Raw genomic sequence first — 26,456 nt, 5'->3', positions numbered from 1 at the left:
AAGGGTCGGAGCTGGGGCCGCCATCTTGTTTCGGCCTGAACGCGGGCGGGTCGGGGCCGGGCGGCGTCATGAAGCTGCTGACCGGAGCCGGGAGTCTCTCGGTGAGTTTCGGGGGGTTCAGTGGTTTCATGTGGGGGCGGCTCGGGGTCGGCGGGGGCGGGCGGGGAGGGCGAGGAGGGCGAGGAGGACCCAGCGGGGCCTAGGCCCGCCCTGTGTCCTTGGGCCGGTCCTGGCAGTGACATCGCCTTCTGCCCTCATGATGACCTTTCTTAAACCCTCACGCTGTGCCAAGCGCCGAGGGCAGCGGACTCAGGGCAAAGACCCCGGGCTGGGGGGAGTCAGAGGTCGGGGGTTCCAATCCCGGCTCTGCCCCTTGTCGGCTGGGGGACTGTGGGCCAGTCATTTCGCTTCTCTGGGCCTCAGTGACCTCATCTGGAAAATGGGGATGAAGACCGGGAGCCTCACGAGGGACAACCTGATGACCCTCAGCGCTTAGAACAGTGCCCTGCACAGAGTAAATGCTTAATAAATACCAACATGATTATGATTATTACCCCAGCGCTTAGAACAGTGCTCTGCACATAGTAAGCGCTTAACAAATGCCAACATTATTATTATGATTATTACCCCAGCGCTTAGAACAGTGCTCTGCACATAGTAAATGCTTAATAAATACCAACATTATTATTATTATTACCCCAGCGCTTAGAACAGTGCTCTGCACATAGTAAGCGCTTAACAAATGCCAACATTATTATTATGATTATTACCCCAGCGCTTAGAACAGTGCTCTGCACATAGTAAATGCTTAATAAATGCCAACATTGTTATTGTTATTATTACCCCAGTCCTTAGAACAGTGCTCTGCACATAGTAAATGCTTAATAAATACCAACATTATTATTATTACCCCAGCGCTTAGAACAGTGCTCTGCACATAGTAACCGCTTAACAAATACCAACATTATTATGATTATTACCTCAGCGCTTAGAACAGTGCTCTGCACAGAGTAAGCGCCTAACAAATACCGACATTATCATTACCCCAGCGCTTAGAACAGTGCTCTGCACAGAGTAAGCGCTTAACAAATACCAGCATTATTATTATTCCCTGGGCCTCCGAGACCTCATCCGTAAAATGGGGATGAAGACTGGGAGCCTCATGTGGGACAACCTGATGACTCTGTATCTCCCCCAGTGCTTAGAACAGTGCTCTGCACAGAGTGAGGGCTTAACAAATACCAGCATTATTATTATTATTCCCTGGGCCTCAGTGACCTCATCCGTAAAATGGGGATGAAGACTGGGAGCCTCACGTGGGACCACCTGATGACCCTGTATCTCCCCCCAGCGCTTAGAACAGTGCTCTGCACAGATTAAGCGCTTAACAAATACCAACATTACTATTATTAGAGCTCACCTCCTCCAGGAGGCCTTCCCAGACTGAGCTCCCGCCTTTCCCGCTACTGTTGGACAGGGATTATCTCTCTGTTGCCCAGTTGTACCTTCCAAGTGCTTCGTACAGTTCTCAGCGCAGAGAAGGCGCTCAGTAAGTGCGACTGAATGAATCAATTCTTGCAATATTGTGTTGTTTTGCTGTCTGTCTCCCCCGTTTAGACTGTGAGCCTGTCGTTGGGCAGGGATGGTCTCTCTCTGTGACCCAGTTATGCATTCCGAGTGCTTAGTACAGTGCCCTGCACATAGTAATCACTCAATAAATACTATTGGATGAATGATGGTCTCTGCTAAGCCTTTACTAGAGAAGCAGCGTGGCTCAGTGGAAAGAGCCCGGGCTTTGGAGTCAGAGGTCATGGGTTCGAATCCCAGCCCCGCCACTCGTCAGCTGTGTGACTGTGGGCAAGTCACTTCACTTCTCGGTGCCTCAGTTACCTCATCTGTCAAATGGGGATGAAGACGGTGAGCCCCACGGGGGACAACCTGATTCCCTTGTGTCTACCCCAGCGCTTAGAACAGTGCTCTGCACATAGTAAGCGCTTAACAAATGCCAACATTATTGTTTACTATGTGCCAAGCGCTCTTCTAATAATAATGATAGTATTTGTTAAGCCCTACTATGTGCCACCACAGTTATAGTAATAATGACGATCATGGTAGCTGTTAAGCCTCTACTATGTGCCGCGCACTGTTCTAATAATAATAATGGTGATGGTATTTGTTAAGCCCTTACTATGTGCCACACACTGTTCTAAGCGCTGGGAGGGTTTACAAGGTCATTTATTCATTGTATGTGCAGAGCACTGGACTGAGCACTTGGAAGGTACAATTGGGCAACAGAGAGAGACAATCTCTGCCCAATAACGGGCTCCCAGTCTAAAACTTATCATGTGCCAAATACTGTTGTAAGCGCTGGGGGGGATTCGAGGTCGTTCATTGTCGAATTTATTGACCGCTTACTGTGCGCAGAACACTGGATTAAGCGCTTGGAAGGTACAGTTGGGCCACAGAGAGAGACCATCCCTGCCCAACGACAGTCCCTGCCCAACCCGATGCCCTTGTCACCCAGCAGGAGCACCTTCCAAATTTAGCAGTGAAAAAAGTAACCGTCTTGTAGGAAGGTCCAGACCTCAGGGAAATGAAGCTGGTTTGGGGTGATGGGCGGTTTGACGGCAGCTTTGGCGTCCTGAGCCGAGGTGGTGACTTCATGACAAGAATCAATCAGTCGTATTTATTGAGTGCTTGGGAGAGTACCACAGAGTTGATAAAAGGATCTGCAGTCCTAGAGGGAAGAACAGACAGTAAAATGAATTACAGAGACATACGTAAGTGGGGCTGAGGGTGGGGTGAATATCAAGTGCTTAAAGGGTGCCATGCAAGTACTAGGTGACGCAGACGGGAGAGGGAGTTAGGGGAAATGGGGGCATAGTCAGGGAAGGGCCGTCAATCAGTAGTATTTATCAAGCACTTGGTGTTCGTGGAGAACCGTACTCAGCATTTGGGAGAGTTTCACCCCTTAATGGAGGTGATCTCTGCCCTTTAAGGAGTTTATAATCTAGCAGGGTAGATAGATACTAAAGTAAATTGCAGATAAGAATCTAAGATAGTACTTCAGGTTGGAAAGTCGTTGTTATAGTGGCCTAGTGCTTGATGAGTCCCCAGGATATCCCTTGATTCTGTCTATGTGTAATGTCATCCACAAAGGAGCATAATGAAAGCCCCCTGTAATTAAGGCATGTGGGCCCTCCTATACACAGACACTGTTACATTGAGTCTCTTACAGTGAAGGAGGTGAATTCTTACAGAATAAGTAAAGAAAACCAGCATCGACCCTCACCAAGTCTGTCATTGCGTTTATATACACCTAGCATTTCTTCCAACACTGGGGCATCTTGCATCCAGCACCCCCAATTTCAGGGAAATGCAGCCTGGTGAAATGGATCTGAGAGGAGGAGGGACCCCGATTCTGTCTCCAGCTGTCACTTGCCTGATGTGTGACCTTGGACAAGTAACTTAGCCTCTCTGTGCCTCACTTTCCGCTTCTGCAAAAGTTTAGTAGAGACTGCGTCCCATGGGAGTGTGGTTTTTTTTTCCTTCGCTCTCTCCCCCTCCCAGAACGGTTTTTTTTGAATTTATTGTATTTGAACCATTTGATTGAGAAGAATTACGTACCTTTCCATATTTCCCAAAGATGTAGTGAGGACAGAAATGAGCTAAGTAATGTACAGGTGCTTTGGGAATAAATGTGCAATATAAAAATATGGGTTTATTAATCCAGTCGCTTAATAATGTATCTGAACTCTTCTTGAACCTATTCCTATTTTTTGCCTGCGTGACTTTGGAGGGGTACTGAATTTATATGAAATACCTTTCTTTTCAAGCTGTGTCATGTAGTTTTTGGTATTCTGGTATCTGATGAACAACCATTCTGTGTTTGTCATGTTCACATCCTGTCCACAACTGAAAATTACAGTCGGATCGCCATTCAGGCACTGCTTTTCCTAACTGATGAGTTTTAGCATTCTCAGTCTTATGATTTTAGTTGTCATTTTTTGTCTCTGCAATTAGAACCCAGGGTCTTCTGACTCCCAGGCCCGTGCTCCTTCCACTAAACCATACTGCTCTCTATCTTTGGGACTGTTGCTTTGTCTAACATTGGCCTTTTCAGTGACCCTTGGCACCTCTGTGAAATCAACTTATCATCGAGTCAACTTCAAGTAGGAAAGAGAGCCATAAATAATCCAATGACTGGAGCTGCTAGACCATCCCAGAGTAACAGAATTGTCCTTTCTTGTGTTCTAGAGGAGATTTTACTCCCTCAAAGCAGCTCCCAAAGTTAAGGCCCCTGCTGCACCTGCTGGAGTACAACTGCATCCTCAGGAGCTGGAGGTTGGTTTTTTTTCTCTGAATATTTCTCAGTGCGGTGTCTTTTGCGCTCCTTGATTAGCTCCCTGAAAACGTTCACCACTTTTCCACTTGTTTTAAATACAGTTCACAAAATTACCAAATGGTCTGGTAATCGCCTCCTTGGAAAACTATGCTCCAGCCTCGAGAATTGGGGTGTTCATTAAAGCCGGGAGCCGATATGAAGATTCCAGCAATTTGGGGACTTCCCACCTGCTCCGTCTGGCATCCAACTTGGTATGGCTCTCTCCTCCTTTCTTCGTCATTCATTTGAAAAAGCTGATGTTTCCTTGTTGTTGGATCCTTTTCCAAGAGAAAAAAAGTAATATTCACCATACTAAATTAAAATTCTGGAGATGCAGTATATCTCATGGTTAATAGCATCATGTAATAGCCATTTGAACTCCAGTCAGAGGAGATTTGCAGAACAGGTGTTCATGTTACAAATGGTTAGCAAAATGACTGCTATTGTTAGATGTCAGAAAGTTTAGTAGAGACTGCGTCCCATGGGAGTGTGTTTTTTTTTTTTCTTCCTTCGCTCTCTTCCCCTCCCAGAACAGTTTTTTTCTATAAGAGTAAGACTTCTCAGTTTACTTTTTTCATTGTATTTGAACCATTTGATTGAGAAGCTTCTGTAGATAGCTTTCTAATTCAAAGTTTTACATTTTCTTATGTCATTCCATGGTTCTTAATTCAGATTTCAGAACCAGTCCATTGGGCCTCAGAAGAAAAGTTTCATTTTAGTCCATATATGATGACAAATTGGCCATTCCGTCCAGATATTAGAAGTGGAATGATCACACTGACACTATTTCAACAGTAGGCTTTCAACTATGTATTTGCTAGATTTGATGATTAAAACCTATTAACATGTGATTTTTTTTTCCCTCTTCCCAAGACGACTAAGGGAGCTTCATCTTTCAGGATAACTCGGGGCATCGAGGCAGTTGGAGGGAAATTAAGGTGTGTTATTATTTGATAAGTGACTGAATGGAAACAAGGGAGTAAAAAGCCCAGAAATTCAATTTGTGTGGAAAAGATGCAACAAAATGGTAATAAAAGGGTTATATATGTTTATGAAATCCCATCTATATTCCCTTTATAGTTAGGTTGTTAGATGAGTGTAAACTCCTTGTGGGCAGGGATCACGTTGGGAAGCAGCGTTACTCAGTGGAAAGAGCCCGGACTTGGAAGTCAGAGGTCATGGGTTCTAATCCCAGCTCCGTCACTTGTCAGCTGTGTGACTTTGGGCAGGTCACTTAACTTCTCTGTGCCTCAGTTACCTCATCTGTAAAATGGGGATTGAGACTGTGAGCCCTATGTGGGACAACCTGATCACCTTATATCCCTCCAGCGCATAGAACAGTGCTTTGCACATAGTAAGTGCTTAACAAATGCCATCTACCAACTCTGTTACATTGTACTTTTCCCAGACACTTAGCACAGTGCTCTACACACAGTCAGCACCCAATAAATACCATTGATTGATAGCTGATGCAACAACTCTGAACTCTAGTGAACAGAGCATGGGCCTGGGAGTCAGAAAGACTGGGGTTCCAACCCCCAATTCTGTGTGTGACCTTGGGAAAATCACATAAATTCTCTGTGCCTCAGTTACTTCATCTGTAAAATGGGGTTTTAAATTGTGAGCCCCATGTGGGACTTGGGCTGTGTCCAACCTGATTAGCTTGTATCCACTCCACCGTTTAGTACAGTGCCTGGCACCTAGTAAATGCTTAACAAATAAAAGAGAAAAGCAAACCAAGAACAAACCAACTTACCAGTTTCACCAAGAAGATCATACGCCTGGAAGTCAGAGGACTTGGTTTCTAATCCCAACTCTGCTCCTTGTCCGTTGTGTGACTTTGGGCAAATCCCTTAACCTCTCTATGCCTCAGTTACCTCATCTGTAAAGTGGGAACTTAATATCTGTTCTACCTACTACTTAAACTGTGAGTCTCTGTCACTGAGATTATTGTATACCCCAGCACTTAGTACAGTGCATGCCACATGGTAAACGCTTCACAAGTACCATTGGGGGGAAAAAAAAAGATGCTGCTTGGGGTATGAGCAGTGTTTATGGACCACCAGCTGTGGCAAAGGATAGTAATACTAATGTGGGGAGTAAACAAAACAAAAGTTGTGCTTCCTGACCTTCAGCTTTCAATCCTTTAGGAGAGAGAGGAGAAAGAAATTGGAAAATAAGGAAGTAATTGAGAGTACATCTAGATAATGAGCAAACATGCATCCATAAGCAACAAATTAACAGATGAATAACAGAGTGTTGAGGTGACTAATGAGGTGGTATGACTGGAAGTGTAGTGGGGACTGCCTCCTGAAGTAAGTGGATCTTAAAGAAAGTTTTGAAATAGCATTAATATGTATTTACGTGTCTGCCACTTCTTTTCTCTTGTACTCTCCCAAGCGCTTAGTACAGTGCTCTGCGCATAGAAAGCATTCAGTAAATACGATTGATTGATTTATCTTCCACTTGGTGCAGTACACTGTGCTGAACATTTGGGAAAGATAAAACATAGAAAAGATATGCTCCCTACACTAAAGTGCATAAGACAGTAAATTAGTCTTATTTATTGAGCACTTACTGTGTGCTGAGCACTGTACTAAGCACTTGGGAGAGTACGGTATAATGGAATTGGTAGACATATTCCCTACCCACAACAAGCTTACAGTCTAGAAGCAGAGACAGACATTAAAATAAATCACATAAGTGCCGTGGGGCTGAGGGAGAGGTGAATAAAGGGTGCAAATCGAAGTACGAGGACAACACAGAAGGGAGTGGGAGAGGAGGAAATGAGGGCCTAGTTGGGGAAGGCCTCTTGGAGGAGATATGCCTTCAATAAGGCTTTGAAGGTGGGGAGAGGGATTGTCTGTCAGATATGAAGAGGGAGAGCATTCCAGGCCAGAGGCAGGGTGTAGGCGAGAGGTCAGCGGTGAGATAGACAAGATCGGGGCACAGTGAGTAGGAGAATGAAGTGTGTGGGCTGGGTTGTTGTAGAAAATCAGGGAGGCAAGGTAGGAGGGGACAAAGTGATTGCTTTGAAGACAATGGTAGGGAATTTCTATCTAATGCAGAGGTGAATGGCTGGTCAACCCCTGGAGGTCCTTGAGTATAAATAAGTACAAATATTTATAAACATACAAATAAGTATACTTAAATTCATAATTTCCAGGAATGGACAATGAGTTTATATGATCTTGAATCTTCCTTAGTATGGTGTATGGCATATAGTAAGTGCTTAACAAATACCATTATTATTAATAATGATAATAATGCAGTGTTTTCGTGTACAACTCTATTATAGCCAAGCTCGGAGATTCTCAATCATTAAAAATCAAGTTCAGGAATGCTGTCTATTTCATACGTTACATATGTGTATAATGTTTTGGAATAATACTGTTCAAAATTATTCCAACTCAAGCTTATGGCATTTTAGTTGTGATCCGCATATTATTAACATTAATGTGCTTCTCATTTAGTGTGACTACCACAAGGGAAAACATGGCTTACACTGTAGAATGCCTCCGTGATGACGTGTAAGTAGACATGTTTGAATCTTGTCCTTTTAAAGAAATACTAATCAAATGTTAAAAATTCACCTTCGCACAGTGGGAGTGACATCTGCTTTCTGTACATCTTTGCTTTTGTTAATACTGAATTTACCACATGACTCAAGTTTAGACTCAAAACCTAGTGGTACTTAGCATCTTGAGTACTGTTTTGAAACTTGGATTTGTAGATTTGTAAATACGGTCTCCTAAATCCTTTAAAACTACAATTGTGTTTATCTCTGGCAGCGATACTGTAATGGAGTACCTCCTTAACGTCACCACCGCACCAGAGTTCAGACGTTGGGAAGTAGCTGATCTTCAACCACAGCTTAAGATTGATAAAGCAGTGGCTTTTCAGAACCCGCAAACCGGTAAGAGTGTTTGCAAATTATAGCACAATTTGGTTAGAACATCCTTGCAAATGCGTTTCACCATTCGGGTTCAGTGAATTCCCCAGATGACTATTCTCTTTATCTCAGTGGCAGCATCTGAATTGCCAAAGCATCAACCTCATCTATTTATATTATACTGGGCCTGATACAGTGTTGAAGAAGAGCCCAACTGGTACTGTTTTAACATTTCTGGAAGCAAGGAGTGGGGGAAATAGAATGTTCTGTGTCCTGCACTAAAACTAGACATCTCTAGTATTTTTTAAAAATCTGTCCATTTGCTCCTTGAAACTACTGACACCGTCTGAATCCCTGGCACTGCGCCCCACTTTACGGGAGGTGGATGGGCACCAGGTGTGAAGCAGGGAATTTGGGGAGAGTGGTAGTATTCATCAAATCTTTAGGCAAAATCAAGTGTCCCACTGTGATCTGTTACGGCTCAACCTGTCATAGATGGAAAAACCCCTTTTCTCATAAATTTCTCTTTTATTCTTTTTTTTGGCTGGGTGAAAGAGAGCATGAGAATGAGCAGCAGAACTACACGATATTAAATGAGGAAAAATAAGAATTGTGTTTTAAGCACTAAGAGTCCAAGTAGATACAAGATAATCAGGTGGGACACAGTCCCTGTCCCACATTGGACTCACAGCCTACAGTGGGAGGTGGGGCAGAACAGGTACTTAATCACCATTTTACAAATAGAGAAACTGAGGCACAGAGAAGATAAGTGATGACTTGCCCACAACAGGCAACTGGCGGAGCTGAGATTAGAATCCACGTCTCCTGACTGCCAGTCCTGTGCTCTTTCCACTAAGTCATGCTGTCAGTGGGTAAAATCCAATTGCCACTGGTCATTAAAAGGCCGTGAGTCTGAAATCCAGGCTCTGCAATAGAAGAGCAGTGATCAAAGCAAATAATTAGTGAAAGCCATTAATATGAGGTTCTGTTCTAGACTCTTAAGTCAAAGGGAAAATAACCAACATCCGCTAATTTGGTCAGTGCAACTCGTGTGCATTTGGATAACTTTAACCTTGAGGCTTTACAGAAAGACAAGTACTAAGGAGTGGAAATCTCAGTTCCCTCTTGCTTTTGACTTTATATGGATAGGGATGGTTGGCTGAAGGAAGGAACCGTTTCTAGGCGATAAGAAAAAAGTAAAAAGCTGAGCTGTGGAAGTGGGTGAGGACCAAATTAAGGTTCAAGTCCCTCTGGAACCCTCCTTTCTCTGTACTTTATTCTCCTGTGGCCCATAGAGCTGCTGGCCTCTTTAGCCCTGGCGGCCTAGGAGACAATCGGATTCGTAATTAGAATTACCCATGTGCATGGCAGTGCCCAAACCTCTGCATCACAGGTCTCCCTCCAGCCAGTATAAAGCCCGCCAGAAAGAACCGAGACCCTTAAAGGGGACATTTTGAACCAAGCTCAGTTTTGGGCTAACTCCAGCGGCTTGGAACTGAAGATACGCATGCTGGATCTAGCCTGTGCCGGAATCTAAGCAGTATGTGGTAAACCAGTAGTAAGCCATGTGGTAGAACACGCCATCGCATTTCAAGTTGAGAGGAGAGGAAAATGTTGGAATGATTACCCATTCGCCTGCAGCTTCTCCATCCCGCCAGTTTGTTAAAAGCTATTGAAGCCTTAAATATAGGACCTTGAGGGGGCACATGGCCTATGCCACAAGACTCCACAACATCGCTAAAATCCACCCTTTTGGTCAGCCAGTCGCTCGTATTGTGCGTTTACTGAGTGCAGAGCACTGTTTTAAGCACTGGGGAAGAGTACACTATAACAGACACCTTCCTTCTGCCCACAGTGAGCTTACAATCTATAGCTTATAGATACGTGCAAAAGTGCTGTGGGCTGGGAGGGAATGAAGGGAGCATACAAACCCTTACCATACTCGTCCAAGCACCTAACACATCCCACCTTGACTACTGCACCAGCCTCCTCGCTGACCTTCTCGCCTCCTGTCTCTCCCCATTCCAGTCCATACTTCACTCTGCTACGTGGATCATTTTTCTAAAAAAAACATATTCAGTCCAGGTCTCTCCACTCCTCAAGAATTTCCAGTGGTTGCCCGTCCACCTCCTCATCAAGCAAACTCCTTACCATAAGCTTTAAGACAGTCAGCTCTTCCCCCCCCTCCTACTTTACCTCAGTGATTTCCTACTACAACCCACACTTAGCTCCTCTAACAACAGTGCTTGGCACATAATAAGCGCTTAACAAATACCATCATTATTATTCTACCACAAGCTCATTTGTCTTTCCCACAACCCGTTGCCTACACTCTCCTTCTGGCCTTGAACTCCCTCCCGCTCCGTATCTGGCAGGCCACTTTCGAAGCCCTACAAAAAGCACATCTCTTCCAAGAGGCCTTCTGATACTAATCCCTCATTTCCCCTACTCGCTCTCCCTTCTGCAACACCTGTGCACTTGAATCTGTACCCTTAAAGCACGATATTCGCCTCACAGCACTTTATATACACATCCGTAATTTATTTTAATGACTCCCTCCTCTCTAGGCCATCAGGTCCCGTGGGCAGAGAAAGTGTCTACCAACCCTGTTGAATTGTACTGTCCAAGCTCTTGGTATAATGATCTGTACACAGTAAATGCTCAAATGTTGATTGATTCACCTGAGGCAGATGTACATTAACATCTTCAGTCCAGCCACTAAGTAGAATTTTAAAATTGCCAGCAATGATCTGGTCATAATTTAGAGCTTTGCTGTAATTTAGATCCATGCCCCCCCACCCCCCCAAAAAAACAATTTCTTCTCTTAACTCATTGCCATCTTTATAACTGAAAGATCTGTCCCCCAGAAAAAGATGAAATAGGTCATTAATCCCATTGTAACAGAAACAATAGAAACGCTATTCTTAAAAGTTACTCTTAATGTGTCTGCTTCTCTTGCAGGTATTATTGAAAATTTGCATGCTGCAGCATATCGGAATGCTCTTGCTAATTCCTTATATTGCCCTGATTATAGGATTGGGAAAATTACATCAGACCAGGTATGAAAATAATCCACATCTCACTGTATGGGGATTATTTGGAATATTCAACTGCCACTTCAATTTCTTGTACATGTTCACAAATTAAAAACAGACTACCCAATTCCCATTTCCCAAATGAAAATTCTGTGTACATTTGTATTCTAAAACAATTTGTCCTAAAAGTGACTCAGCAGCAAATTAGCACACTTGTGTTTTATGTAGCGAATGCAGAGACATCCTGGTTAATGCTTAGAGTTAGTTCCATGAAAATTGCATTACGTGAAAAGAGTGCTAAGCAAAAGTATAGTTTCCCATAGTAAACATCATAAAATGCATTAATATGTTCCCCAAATCCAAAATATGGAAGAAGAATAAAAACACTCCAATTTTTCAACCTAGTAGCAATTCAAATATGGACCAATTATAAAATTGAATTTTTTTATGCAAACATATGCTAATTATTAATTTTCAAAATGCTATTTTTTGTTAATATACTAGAGCCCTGTCATCTAATGCAAAATGTAGAAATGGACTTTAATTTCTATTCAAGACAGGCAAAAATACCCTAAAGGTTGAGGAAGAGAAGGGAAATGTTGAAGCTAAGATGAACTTTGTTGCCTACTACAAGACTGTCTTATCTTGAAGGGAGAGAATTCATTCAAATTTAATAGTGCTATCACAAAATTACATCTCCTTCAAGAAGCCTTCTCCAACTAAGCCCTAATTTCCCCTACTCTCTTTCCTGTTTGTATCACCCGTATGCCTACATCTGTACCCTTTAACCATATGATAGTCACTCCACCTTCAGCCCCACAGTATTTTTGTACATATATGAAATTTATTTTGATATCTGTCATTTCCTCTGGATCGTAAACTCCTTGTAAACACGAAACATGTCTACTAACTCTTCTGTATTGTACTCTCCCACGCACTTACTACAGTGCTCTACACACTAAGTGCTCAATACCACTGATTGAAAAAAGTGCCAAAAGAAGGGCATTATAAGGGGAAAATTCCTGTATTCTTTGTTTGGAAATTTTATCCCAACTGTTTTGGATTGTTTGTTTATTATTGTTGTTCTTGTTTATGGTGAGGGATACTCACTAAATACATGCTAATATCTTCCATATGAGTGATTTCTGGAATTTTAGAGAAGCTTTGTGCTCAGCTTCAGTAATGTGATTTGAAATTTAATCCCACAAGAAAGAATAACTATTCAGAGACACTCAAAAGCCTACTGTAGCAGAGATGTAGAAAATATCAGTTAGCTCCTGAGTTTTATCTGACTGTTTAAAAGGAGTTCATTTCCTAAAAAGAAGTCAAGTTAACTTCTTGTTAAAATATTGAGGTAAATGATGTCTTTATTTTGGTCCCCGATTGAATAAGCTAAGTAAAATTGAAGTTTAAGACCCATTTTTGTTGTAAATCCCTGTTCTGGTTCTGCTTTTTCAGAGATTATTGAATCTTCTGCATTGGTTCATTTGACCTCTAGGTTATGAGGTTTGGGCCTAGCCAACCCCTGACAGGTCACGTAGGAGATCCAGACTTCTAAATCTGGAATGAATTCCAGGAAATTTTAATCCCAGCAGCCACCACACTTGCAAAGATACATAAGCCAAAGAAAAGCAAGGAGGGTCGGCATGCTCCAAAGCACGTCAGTTATAAACACACAGTCAGGCTGCCTGTGATTCACGGAAAACTGAAAGCGAACGCATGGATGGTCTTTGGGCTGCTGAAGGTCTGCAGGTCTTTATTACCACCTCTTCTTTGAATTAGTGAAAGCCAAGAGACGGTGAAACAGAGAGAGGGAGAATTCTCTTGTAGTACTCAGTTTTCAATTCAGCCTGTATGTCAGATAACTCAAAACTAATACCCCTTTTAAAATGCAGTCAATTATTTTGTAATGTTGGGGTTATGTTTCTAAACTTTGGATTGAAGCACTTTTGCTTATCGTGTACATAGAGCCGTTTCTTCCAACAGCACCAGAACATTGACTCATGGATCCCTAGTTTTTTTTTTGTTTTGTGAACTTGTCAAGTGCTTACTGTATTACACACTGGAGTAAATTCAACATAATCGGTTTGGATACAGTCCATGTCCCACATGGGGCTCAACAGTCTTAATCCCCATATTACAGATGAGGTAACTGAGGCCAAAAATGAATTGACTTGCCCAGGGTCACACAGCAGACAAGTGGTGGAGCTGGGATTAGAACCCAGGTCCTTCTGACTTCCAGGCTCGTGCTCTATCCCTTAGGGCCACACTGCTTCCCCAGAGTTCCATGATAATCTCAAGTACTCTATCCAAAATGCAAAAAGGAAATATGTGTTATAAGAGAACTGATAATTCATTGAACACTATATATGCCGAAATAGCCTAATAAATGTATTGCATCTTTTCAGCTCCATCACTTCGTTCAGAACAATTTTACAAGTACAAGAATGGCTCTGGTTGGACTTGGTAAATTTTGTGTGTTGTGTGTTGCACATTCGGTTCCATAGTTGGCCTGAACCCAAAGTCAGTAAAACAGAGGTTTTGAGCAAGTCGTTAGGTGTCAGGACACTGAGCCCGGTTCTCTCCCTTCCCTTCGGCCCCCCACCCCGGCCCCTCCACATTGAAGAGAGGAGCAAGCCGCCAGAAAGCTAGAGTCCACTTGCGGTGGGCTCCCTGTCAGAAAAATCACTTTCCCACCTCCCCAATGTGTAATGAGTGAATCTGTCGCAGAGCTATGCCTGTGTGAAGTGCCTTGGGGAGCCCCCTCCCCCCACCAAAGGGAAAAGGAAGAAATGGATGGAGGCAGCTAGTGCATCCTGGTTAGCCTTCAGTAGGAAGGCTAAGGAATTAAGAGGAAACTGGGGAAAAGTCCTTTGTTCTCACCGACAGTGTATAGTTAACTCCTGCCTGGCCAAAATGGGGAGAGTAGAGCTCAATGGGTGTGGGGGTTGCTTACTTGCCACTGGACTCTCTTTTGAAGGAAGGATGCAGTTGATTGTTTTCTTCTGCCATATGAAGTTTGGCAGAGGGCTGTTTTACCCTGCATTTCAGTCATTCTGTTACTAATTTATGTATGTTTCTAATACACCAGGTGTAAACCATGCTGTCCTCAAGCAAGTTGCAGCGCAGTTCCTCAACTTCAGGGGTGGGCCTGGCACTTCTGGCGTTAAAACCCAGTACCGTGGAGGTAAGTGTTGTTTTGTCGGTAGTTCCATTTAAGTGATCTCTTCCAGGGGTGGTGGGCAGTCCTTATTGTTTGCTGCCGATAGGTATATTATGACCCACTTTGTCTCTCCTCAGGTAGACTTGTAATAAATGCCTGTTTTCATTATGATACTGGGGAATTAGGAAATATTCTTCCCACAGCATGCATCTCTCTGAATTTGTTGCAGTGTAATGTGGAAAGAAATAAAGTTTTGCATAAGCATGCAGTGATTGTCAAGTTGTGGGTACTATGATGTGCATTTTCTGTAAGGTAAATGGACTGCCTGTTCCTGACCGAACACGTAAAAATAGATTTAACTAGATCAGGTTTTCTCAAATTTTGATGGGCCCCAGATGCAACATTTTGGGGAGTTACATCTTCTTAAAAATTAGGCTAATAGTGAAAGATTAGCTGAAGCTCATGCAACATTTATGATGTCTTCTCAGAATCTGCCTAACTGCCTTTTGGTGGCACAGAAGTCTCTGTGGAATATATCCTGGAGTCGGTGAAGGAGGGAAGATAATTATGCTGGTTGATTGCCTTTGGGTACTGTCACTCTGGGTGTTAAATTGTAGTTGGTTGGTTGGAAGCTTTGGTGACAGAAGTTGAGATTAAGACCAAAGGGTAAAAACAGTTAACTTTCTGCCTTTTTCCCCCAACAGCTGAAATTAGAAACCAGAATGGCGATAGTCTTGTCCATGCTGCCATTGTAGCAGAAGGTGCTGCTAATGGAAGCGCGGAGGCCAACGCTTTCAGCGTCCTTCAGCATGTCCTTGGTGCAGGACCTCATGTAAAGAGGGGGAGCAGTACCACCAGCAAGCTGCATCAGGCCATAGCCAAGGGAGCTAATCAGCCCTTTGATGTGAGTTGGGGGCATTTTCTTCAAGCTTGTCTTTAAAGAATGGACCCACTGAGAAAAGAGCATCCCAATTTTGCCCAAGCCTGTCATTGAAATGTAGGAGCTCTTCTGCTAGAATCCTGTATAGAGCCAGTGTCGGTCATTCCTAATTTCTACTCACTTTCTTTGGTTGATGGAGTTTTTCAAGCACTCTTGTATGAAAGAAAAAGAAGTTAGAAGTTCATACTGGATGTCATATTTTGTCCTACTCTCTTTAGATTGTCAGGTACATTTTGGATACAAACCATCTCCCTGGATTTTAATAAGCTTCTTGGCTTAGATCCTTTGCCCATACAGCACCTAACTCCTTTCATGCTCACTTCCCAAGAGTCCATTTCCCCTGTTATTTGTCACCCTAGTGCATGGCTTTTTTTATGGTATTTAAGAGCTTTCTAAGTGCCAGGTGCCATTCTAAGCACTGGGATAGATATAAGCTAATCAGGTTGGGCACAGTCCATGTCCCACATGGGGCTCACAGTCTTAATCCCCATTTTACAGATGAGGTGACTGAGGCCCAGAGAAGTAAAGTGACTTACCCAAGGTCACACCGCAGACAAGTGGCAGAGCTGGGACTAGATCAGGTCCTTCTGATTCCCTGGCCCATGCTTTTATCCACTAGGCCACGCTGCTCTCATGCTGAGAAACGAAAGAGAATATTTCACCAACTTCTGATTTTGAAGTAATGTAGGCTAAAATGTAGTTTCTCTGAGTTACACATGGCTCCAATTTTTATGTTATGACAGTGAATGGGTCCATGGCTCTATGAACAAGCCTTGAAAAATCCCACTTTTGAGAAAGTCACATAGTAAATTGTTGTTCTGATATGTAGTATGGTACCGTAGTGACCTGAGAGAGATAATATGCATTTGAAGGATGACCGTTACACTCTCACTCTTTCCCCGCCACGCACACTTCTTTCTCTCTCCCCCTCTTTCCCTTTTTGCTCTCTCTCCCTTCCTCTCTCCCCCCGCCTCTCTTTTTAAGGTAGAATTAGGCACATCAATCTTATTAAAGGCAACTACTAAAAACATCATTGATTTATGGCTTCTTGGTGACTTGATTCAATTTTAGAGGTCATTTCAACTCTCTGTCCATTTTCATCCCTTTCATCCCTTTCATACCTTTCATCGATAATCAAAGGTATTTGTTGAGCTCTTACTATGTGCAGAGCACTATACCAAGCACTTGAACATTTTATATAAAATTCTTGGGCACATGGGACTATAGGGTTTTTCTCCTTTCCTCGTTGTATCCACTCCTTATATTATGTCTCTTTTTGTAGTTTGTATTATAGTGTGATGACAGACTTCATTTTAAGTTTGTAAACTTGGCCCTCACTAGAGATGATTTCTTAGCTTTTCAAGGCTAGGATGGGACTGTTGATTTTACTGACTAGGATGTTGGTTAAGGAGAAACCTCCAATGAGACTTCAGGGTAACGAAGGTAATGAAGGATGGTGTTTTGAAGAATTTTATGTAAAAAAAAAAGTGAGGTGAGACGTCACTACTGAGGAAGCTTAAACCTCTGGACTATAGATTGTATTGCCCTTGGGGGATTCTTCTTTGCTTTTAGGAGTGACACTCTTCACTCTTCCTTTCCCTGCTAGTTTTTTACTTGTACAGTTGCTCACACAGTGGCAGTGCCTAATGAATTGCCCACACAGTGCCCACATAATTGCCGGCCCAGTGGCAATGCCTAATGCCTAATTCATTAATACCTGAATTTTGTTTTTAGGCTTTAGCGTTTAATGTTAACTACTCGGATTCTGGACTCTTTGGGATTTACACGGTCTCTCAGGCTGCAACTGCCGGGGAAGTAAGTTGCAAATTCTGATTATTCTCATATTGTGATTCAAACATGAAATAAAGTGTTTAGATACTGTTATCACTGCTTAACACAGCACTAGATTTATGATAAAACTGACACATTGATAGGAGAAACTTGCATTCCATTTTGTTTTTACAAAGTCCTCTTCAGGCTAAGAATCCATCCCTATAAAGAAAATCAGCTCAGGGTAAATCAGATGTACTCATGTGCCTTTTGGAGACAGTGTATTTAGAGAATTCCTGAATCTTCCTCATACTGAATTAAAGTGAATGTTGGAAGTAGCTGCCACATGCTTGTCGGCATGCCAATGCACTTCTCAGCGCCCTGCCTTCACCAGTGAGAAAAGTGCTGTGCTGCGAATCAGGAGACCTGGGTTCTAGTCCAGGTTCTGCTTGATGGGATTATGTTATCAGTGTTGACGCTGTCTGTCCAGGGAACCATCAGGGCATTCCACAAGCTCCAGAAAAATAACTAGCTACCATGGGCAGCCAAAATGACAACTGTCAAGGCAGCTAGCTGCATGCCAGGTTTATTGTACCATGGCACCTCTTTGGCACTATGTTGCGTTCACATCTGCCGAAAATAAATTCCATTTGAAAGTTACCATTTCATGTATTTTGCAATGAGTTTGCACCCCTGTCATCATTTGTGGCTATCTGCAGCAGGGGAACCTGTCAGGGACAAGAGAGTGCTAGGGGAGCGATGCAAACTGCTTTTTTTCTTTATCTTTTTATGGCGATTGTTAAGTACTTACTGTGTGCCAGGCACTATACTAAGTGGTGGGGTAGATACAAGATAATAAGGTCGGACACAGTCCTTGTCCCAAATAGGGCTCACAGTCTTAATCCCCATTTTACTGATGAGGTAACCAAGGCCCAGAGAAGTGAGGTAACTTGCCCGGGGTCACACAGCAGACGAGTGGTGGAGCCAGGATTAGAACTCAGGTCCTTCTGACTGCCGAGCCAGTGCTCTGTCCATTATGCTGTTTCTGCACTTCAACTATTATCAACTCCTCCAGGCACAGTGTGGACAGTGTGGTATAGAGAAAGAGCACAAAACTGGGAGTGAAGAGACCTGGATTTTAGGCCCATCTCCACCACTTGCCTGCTGTATGACCTTGGGGAGGTCACTTAACTTCTCTGGACCTCGGTTTTCTCATCTGTGAAAAGGGGATAGAGTAATTTATTCTCCCTCGCGTGTGAGCCCCCATGTGGGACAGGGACTCTCTTATTACCTTGTGTTGACTTCATTCCTAGCACAGTGCTTAGCACAAAGCAGGTAAATATTTGTTACTATTGTTACTATTGTTATCACTATCACCAAGGTTGCCTTACCTGTCAAGTCATGTACCATTTTCAGTAATTGTAACTTGACTCTAAGAATAAAGCAGCTTTATTGTTTAATAGTAGATATGCACTTTGACTTGCCTTGTGGGTGATTTATTGGCACTAGTGCTAAAAAAAAAAAGATATTAACATTGCTAGTGCTTATATTCATTCATGCAGTTATATACATGTTGGGTACAAAACACTGTACTAGGTGCTTGGGAGAGTATACAGAGACACTCTCTGCCCACAGTGAGCTTACTGTCTAATCTGGGGTGACCACCAAAAAAGTGGGCCTCACAAGTAGACTCTTACACAGATTTTTGCTTGTGTAAGACTGTTGCCTGGGTTATCCATGCTTGCCCAGAGAATGTTAATGACATGACATAGAGTTTGGGAGTGATATGAAGATGGGATAATTCCCCACAGAAGGAAATCAAATGTCCATTCCCTAACCTTTCTCATTCATTCCCTGGCACACCCAGTTCTCTGAATTGGTCGCCTTGGTTCACCTACACCATGATGTCTGGTTTGACTGCTTTAAAATACAGTGAAATTAACATAATAACATAATGCCCTGGATGGGGACAGGGAAGAGGGGAAACCAAGATTTTTTTATAACTGACCTCCCGTCTTGTGTATGTTGCCAAATAGAATCTTAGGAGAATGGAAGTGGTTTTTTTTTTTTTTTTTTGGTAATATTATCCTGGAAGGAAAGATAAGTGGCAAAATATTATTGGAATTTACTATTCTATCCTAGGTAATCAAGGCCGCCTACAACCAAGTAAAGGCAATTTCTCAAGGCAACCTCTCAGAAGGAGATGTCACAATAGCCAAGTAAGTGGAAGCTGACTAAAAACTGTTTCTCCTGCATTCTTTGTGTGACCTTCATTCTCCCCTCCTCTCTTCCTTCCACCCCATACGTTCCCTCGATAAAAAATTTTAGTCCTGTAATTCAGGTGAGCGTCATACCTCGCCTACCCCACTTGCTGGAAATATTACAAGCCCAGCCCCCAGGATCAGAAACTGCCAAAATCCCAGAGCCATTCTTCATGCTGTGGTATTTATGAACACTTCCTATATGCAGAGCACTGTACTAAGCTCTTAGGGGAGTTCAGTACAATGAAATTGGTAGACACAGTCCCTCTCCACAAGGAGCTTAAAGTTTCTCCTTGGTTCTTCAGTGAGTTTCTCCAGATGGGCTATCATCAAGCTAGCACCACTGTAACTTGCATTTCTGTGATTTCAGCTCTGCCCCTGTGTGGGGTGGGTCGGGCAGAGCTGGAGAAACCTGGGGCAGGAAGGGGGGATGTCTTGTGATCACCAAGATGTCACCAGAGAAGGTCAACATGTCTTCTGAAGAAGTATCCTACCTAGGAATCTTTAATGCAGTATCAATACGTGAAAGTATTTATGAGGCTGTATTCATAATAAGAAGAATAATGATATTTGTTAAGCACTATGTGCCAGCCAGGCACTCTACCAAACACTGGGGTGGTTACAAGCAAATCGAGTTGGATTCAGTTCCTGTCCCCCAGGGGGCTCACTGTTTCAATTCCTGTTTTACAGATGAGGTAACTGAGGCACAGAGAAGTGAAGTGACTTGCCCAAAGTCACTCAGCAAAGTGACAGAGCCTGAATTAGAACCCATTCCCAGGCCCCTGCTCTGTTCACTCCGCCATGCTGCTTCTACTTATCTACAATTGACTGAGTACACAATTCAGTTGGTTAAAAACTGAATATCTGACTGTGATGTGGTTCAGGAATAAATCTCCCATTTATTAAATTGTTCCTATAAGAAAACTGATTTCCAAAACAGCATCTTAAGTAAAAAACATTGCAAGCTGGAGCTGATTTTCTCTTAATTCCAAGGGCTGCCTACCATGGCAAAAACTAAATTCATCTTCTCTCCCAGTCCTACGTTTCGTAACTTGCCCATCATGTTCAACTGCCTCCCTGTCTCAGGAGCTTGCAGTGACTCCTCTCCATCTTTCACTTCCCGCATTTGGTCTTTCTTTAACTCCTACCAGTCTTCTCCACAGTATATCCAAGAGCTACCTCTTGACACCCTTTGGCCACCCTGACCAAGGCCTTTGTCACTTCCCAATTGGCCCACTGCTTTGGTCTCCTAATTGTTATCTTTGATTCTCCTCTTCAAGCCTATCTTACATTTGGTTGCCCGGATCAATCTTCCCAAAAAAATATTCAGAGTGCATCACTTTCCCCTGCCCCTCAAAAACAAAACAAATCAGCAGTGTCTACCCATTTCTCTCCACATCAAACAGAAACTTGTGATCACTGACCTCAAGGCTCTCAGTAGCTGTCTCTTGGTACATCCCAAGTCACACTCTTTGTTTCTGTAAAGCTAATCTCCGAACTGCACCTTGATGTCCACTCTCCCATCTCCAGTCTTTTGCAGACACCCTTTCTCCTGCTTGGATTCTCCCCCTAGCCCCAACCTGAGGTCCACCAAACCCCATCCATCCCTTTCTCCTAAAAACTTTACGGTAAATGATATATTATAAATTATTTATTCATATTAATGCCCGTCTTTCCCCTCTAGACTGTAAGCTCGCCATGGGCAGGGAAAGTGTCTGCCAACTCTGTTGTACTCTCCCAAATGCTTAGGTCAGTGCTCTGCACGTTGTAAGCACTGAAATACCATTGATTGATTGAGGCGTTCCCAAACTCCCTCCTCCCTAGCCATGTTGTTTCATCAGCCACCCATAATCTTTATATAAGAGTTCGTGGTTATTCCTTCTTTTCTTTTTTTCTTTTTGTTTTCACCAGCTCTATCTGCTTTTCCTCATGTTCCCATTGTTTATATCCAATCTATGTCTGCTTGGCTTCCCTATTATCTTGGAAGCTCTTTGAGGCCAAGGATCATGTTGTTTTTCAGTACTGTAAAGGGCCTAGTACAAAACTTTGTACATACTAGTAAATGATGATGATGAAGGCATCCAGCTGGGCCAGGATATTTCAGGACAATCACTTCTGTTAATGTTACCCTCATCTTTAGCGTATACTCACTTTTTGATGGAATTGAAAAACTTCTCTTTTGAGGGTCACCTTTCATCTTCTCTTATCTTTTATAGCTCACGAATCTTCAAGAACTGTAATAGCTATGACAATCACATTGCTGTCTTATGGAATTGAAAGCCTAATTAAGAAACACCATTCATTTTAATAACAGCATTCATATTAGTAGTTTGGGAAATTGCACAAATCTAGGTCTAATTCTTAAATTATATTGTTTTCTTGTGAGTGGGGATTCAGAATTTGAATTGGTAGATTAAGAAGGTCCCCCAAGTTTAATAACTCAGGTATTCCCTAGTTAGGTTGGGTATGCTAGAGATGTATAGGGAAAAATCTGTGGGGGCAGCCTTATTCACTTGTTTTTAATCCATCGTGTCCTCAGTCACCAAAACTGTTTTCAATGAACAAATTGTAAAATTGAGGTTTTTGAAAATACACAACATAATTTATTAAACACTAGAAACAAATCTAATTGCTAGTCTGATGTTGATATACAGAATTTCATTGGAAATGTGATGGAAATCAATTGAGGTATTTTTAAAGGCATTTATTAAGTGCTTACTATGTGCCAGGCTCTGTACTAACAGCTGGGGTAGATGCAAGCTAATCAGGTTGGACATAGTCCATGTCCCATATGGGGCTCACAGTCCTAATCTCCATTTTACAGCTGAGATAACTGAGGCACAGAGAAGTGTAGTGTCCTGCTGAAGGTCACACAGCAGACAGTGGCAGAGCCAAGATCAGAACCCAAGTTCTTCTGGCTCCCAGACTCATGTTGTAGCCACTGGGCCATGCTACTTCTCAGGAGAAAATTTCTTCTTAACACTGCACCAATTTTTTATCAATCAGCCAGATGCTAAAACTGAAATTTCAGGTATTAATTTAAAATTATGGTCATTTTAGCTCTTTCTTTTTGATGGATTGTGGTGTTTTGCACCTGCTTTTTCTTGGAACATGTTTCTAGCATCTTAGTGAAAAAAGAAAACACAATTATTTGAAAGAAATTAGAATTTCACAGAAAAGCTTTCTATGTAACTAATGCCAATTCCAGTCCAAATGCTGTCTGTAAGATTAGTCTGAATGAAAGGTGGTCATTTTGAAATTTTCTTCCTAGAATGGCTTTCCAAAATTATGACAAAGAATAAGCTGTTTTGCTAAAGGGAAAGAGGAAAAAGTGGTTAAACTGCAGTAGAGATTTCAAAACTTTGTGGTTTGTACATACGTCTTTCCCCTAAACCTGCTATAGTGAAAAGCGAATTATCTCATTGCCCCTTATCCCAACCTAAAGACAGATTGAATAAACCATATTTTTTTTAACCTGAAACTAACCTCAGGTCCAATTCAGGTGCATGGTTTTGTAAAATACTTTTAAAATGGAAATAACTGTCATTTATGTATTGTTCTTCTTCCTAAGAATTCAAAGCTCTTTGAGATGACAGTCAGTTCAGTACTACAGATGTTGTGTTCCTGAGGAACTGCATGTTCATGAAAACTCATGTAGAAGCACTCACCGTGTCCAGCACTCAAGACCGTTGCTTCCGATCCTATGTTGTGTTGAATCTGTTGATCCTATTTATTGAACCCATACTGTGTGCAGAGCACTTTACTAAGCGCTTGGGAGAGTACAAGATAATATAACGAACATAGTCTCTGCCCATAACAAGCTTAGAGTCTCCAACCAGATGCCCATTGTTGGGAAAATGTTCTCATAAGGGTATATCCCAAACCCATAGGAAAACACGCATCATGGCAAAACTGACTCTGCAGTAAATGCATATATTCAAAATCAGCTGAAATTTTTTTAGCTACGGGGTAGTTTTCTGTAAATCTCCCCTTTCCTTTACAAACTACCCATAGGAAACCACGCATCATGGCAAAACTGACTCTGCAGTAAATGCATATATTCAAAATCAGCTGAAATTTTTTTAGCTACGGGGAAGTTTTCTGTATATCTCCCCTTTTCTTTATAAACTGGAACTCTGGTAGGAGGAGAATTATTTTTAGCCCACTCCTCAGAAGTGATTGATATCTAGAGAACCAGACCAAAATGGGATCCAGATGTACCTCATCTTTCAGTTAATCTAAAATAATTGGCTGTCCAAAGTAGGTTGGGTCCCAGTCATTTCTGATACCAAAGAGTTTGCTCATATCATTTCATCCTCACGGTATCCATATTGTGTCTATTAACTCTATTGTATTATACTCTCCCAAACACTTAGGACAGTACTCTATACTCAATAAATTCTGCTCCTCTAGCTACAGCTCCCCACTTAACTGCCTTTTGCTTTTTATTTTGTGAACTGCAAATTCGTCCTTGTCCCTTATGCTGTCTTAATGTTTTAGTGTTTCATTGCTCTCTAGGTACCTGTCTCTGGCCTCTCCCAACACACACACTCACACCCCATATTCAAATTATGAGCCCCTCGATGGAAAGGGTCCATGTCCTATATAGTCTTTCTCAGTGCTCAGTACAGTGCTCTGCACACAGCAGTTATTACATATTATTTACCTCTGCTAAAAATAAATTAATACCACTGATTGAGATTTTGCTACTGAATTTTTTTATTTATGATCTCTTTTTGGGTAGAAACAAGCTGAAAGCTGGGTACCTGATGTTGATGGAAACTTCAGAGGGCCTACTGGATGAAATTGGTTCCCAGGCTCTGGCCTCTGGTTCATACGAAGCACCGACGGCTGTACTTCAACAGATTGACGCTGTGGCGACTGCCGAGGTTGTAAATGTAAGTTGAGGCATCCGTTCATACTGGTGTTATATAAGATTGCCAGTAAATTACAGGCAATTCACCTTCCTCTACCTGGTTACAACAGCATTGCATCCCTTTTTTTTAAAACTCAGGACCTGTAAATACTTTCCTTCTTATACTGTTTTAGCCTTATCGACTGGATTTATAGAAGGGGCAGCCCTTACTCCTGTCGGATCTGAAAAGCCAGTATGAGTTTATAAAAAGAAGCCAGGTCTGTTGTGACTTAGGGAGCCACAACTCGTGCTGGGACTCCGCCTACTCGAGCATTCCAGAGCTCGGCCTGGGAAATGAAGAAAAACTCAAGGCTCCAAAGCTTCCGACTCCATTTTTCAGTGAGACTGTGCACGTTAACCATTACCAATTCCCCACCCTCTTTTTGCCATTGGGCAGGGATTGTTTCTATCTGTTGCCGAATTGTACATTCCAAGCACTTAGGACAGTGCTCTGCACGTAGTAAGTGCCCAGTAAATACTATTGAATGAATCCCCAGAGTAAAAGAACTCAAACGTGTATACAGCCAACTACATGGTGTGCCCACAAATTCAAATTTCCATGACTTGCTGATGTTCTGGAAATAGAAGACAGTTGTGCAGTCCTGTTAGACCTGTTGTCTGACTTCTTTAGACCCTGTGCACTTGGAGGTGTTCGGTTCATATAGCTGCATGTTGTACTGGTGTGTTCTTTTCCAACTCACCTGGTTTTCTGCTTCCAGGAAGGACAGAAGCCCCACACCTGCCTCTTGACTGCACACTTACCCAGAAGGATCACTTCAGTGTGAATTCTAGACTCTTGACTTAGTGGCCTTGAATATTTTTGAAATGAATCAGAATAGATATTGACACTTGGAAAAGACTGTGCATATAGACTATTTGAATACGTTTTCCTGGCCAGCCATAGATATGGAAGCTTCATATTAGGGAAGTATGCTGCCCTGTTTAGGTTCCTTATTTTTGAGATGTCCAGAGCAACTCAGCCTAGGAGTTGGGGGACTTGGTTCGAATCTTGCTCCTCCACCTGTCTGCTGTGTGACCTTGGGCAAGTCAATTTATGTCTCTGTGCCTCAAGTATCTCATCTGTAAAATGGGGATTGAGTCTGTGAGCCCCACATGGGGAAGAACTGTGTCCAACCTGATTAGCTTGTATCTACCCCAGCGCCTGTACAGTACAGTGCCTGGCACATAGTAAACATTTAACAAATACCATTTTTAAAAAAGGAACCTGAGGACATTTCCTGAAGATGGATAGCCTTTGCTTTGAATGTCTTCAGGATGTCCAGTGAAACCTGAACAAAACATCAGCCAAAGCAGCTCAGGAAGAAATAATCCACCTGTGGCACATACTGAAAATATGAAGATTCTCCTTAAGTGCCTGGCCCTTAAGGAATAAATCTGATAGTTCTGGAATTTTCATATCAAATTTGTTTTATGGAATTTTGAGACTCTGTACTAGTCCTTTCCACAGTACAATCCATCCCTTGATAAATAGAATTTCTCTGTTTTGGCAAATTTTCTATTCATTCTATAAATATAGAGAAAGAGATGCCTGTTTTTTACTTGATTTCATTGTTCTGGCTTATGCAGCAAGCACCTGCACTCCTTCCTTTTTAGTGTTGTAAAAAGCCGAGTCAATCTTCCAGCCCTTTGGCAGTTTTAATATTCTCTTACCAGCGTAGGGTGTGTTAGTAAATATTGGCTGCAAGCCTTTGACCATTTTTACATTTATCCTTTCTTAAAGTCCCTGCAGCGACAAAGTAAAATAAGCTTCTCTCCCGTGTGGTTTTTAGTGACTTATTGCCTAATGTATTTTTGTTTTTCAGGCTGCAAAGAAGTTTGTTTCCGGCAAGAAATCAATGGCAGCAAGTGGTAATTTGGGAAATACCCCATTCGTTGACGAGTTGTAATATTGACATCCACACTTTGGAGGGAAGCCAAAAGCTTGGTTCACAACCTAATATGACAGAATCAGACCCCTTGTTGGAAAGTCATCAGTCACTAAAATTGTTAATGTTTTTTTATTTATGATTTAAAAGATGTCAAAACATAAAACAGATCACTTTGCCCTAAAGTCAATAAAAGGTATCATTCAAATG

General features: G+C 42.3%; 1 protein-coding gene across 1 annotated transcript; it reads left to right on the top strand.

The window, feature by feature from the left end:
* On the top strand, positions 1-26,454 carry LOC100077249 (cytochrome b-c1 complex subunit 2, mitochondrial). Its single transcript, XM_001507340.6, has 14 exons — positions 1-101; positions 4,258-4,344; positions 4,447-4,596; positions 5,258-5,322; positions 7,858-7,914; positions 8,176-8,300; positions 11,238-11,335; positions 13,720-13,777; positions 14,403-14,498; positions 15,179-15,378; positions 17,149-17,229; positions 19,327-19,403; positions 24,190-24,343; positions 26,184-26,454. Exons 1-14 carry the CDS (start codon positions 69-71, stop codon positions 26,265-26,267), a joined length of 1,365 nt encoding a protein of 454 aa, XP_001507390.1. The 5' UTR covers positions 1-68; the 3' UTR covers positions 26,268-26,454.
* The last annotated feature ends 2 nt before the right edge of the window (positions 26,455-26,456 follow it).

The sequence above is a fragment of the Ornithorhynchus anatinus genome, chromosome 2, assembly GCF_004115215.2.
Source record: "Ornithorhynchus anatinus isolate Pmale09 chromosome 2, mOrnAna1.pri.v4, whole genome shotgun sequence".
Classification (NCBI taxonomy): Eukaryota; Metazoa; Chordata; class Mammalia; order Monotremata; family Ornithorhynchidae; genus Ornithorhynchus; species Ornithorhynchus anatinus.
Note: the sequence above shows the minus strand (reverse complement) of the source record. Positions and strands in the feature narration are given on the sequence as shown.

Excerpts from the sequence above, each read along its gene's own strand:
- LOC100077249 (XM_001507340.6), top strand. The coding sequence starts at position 69 with ATGAAGCTGCTGACCGGAGCCGGGAGTCTCTCG. Across the intron at positions 4,345-4,446 it reads TGCATCCTCAGGAGCTGGAG|TTCACAAAATTACCAAATGG; the intron begins GTTGGTTTTTTT and ends TTTTAAATACAG. Across the intron at positions 11,336-13,719 it reads GGAAAATTACATCAGACCAG|CTCCATCACTTCGTTCAGAA; the intron begins GTATGAAAATAA and ends GCATCTTTTCAG.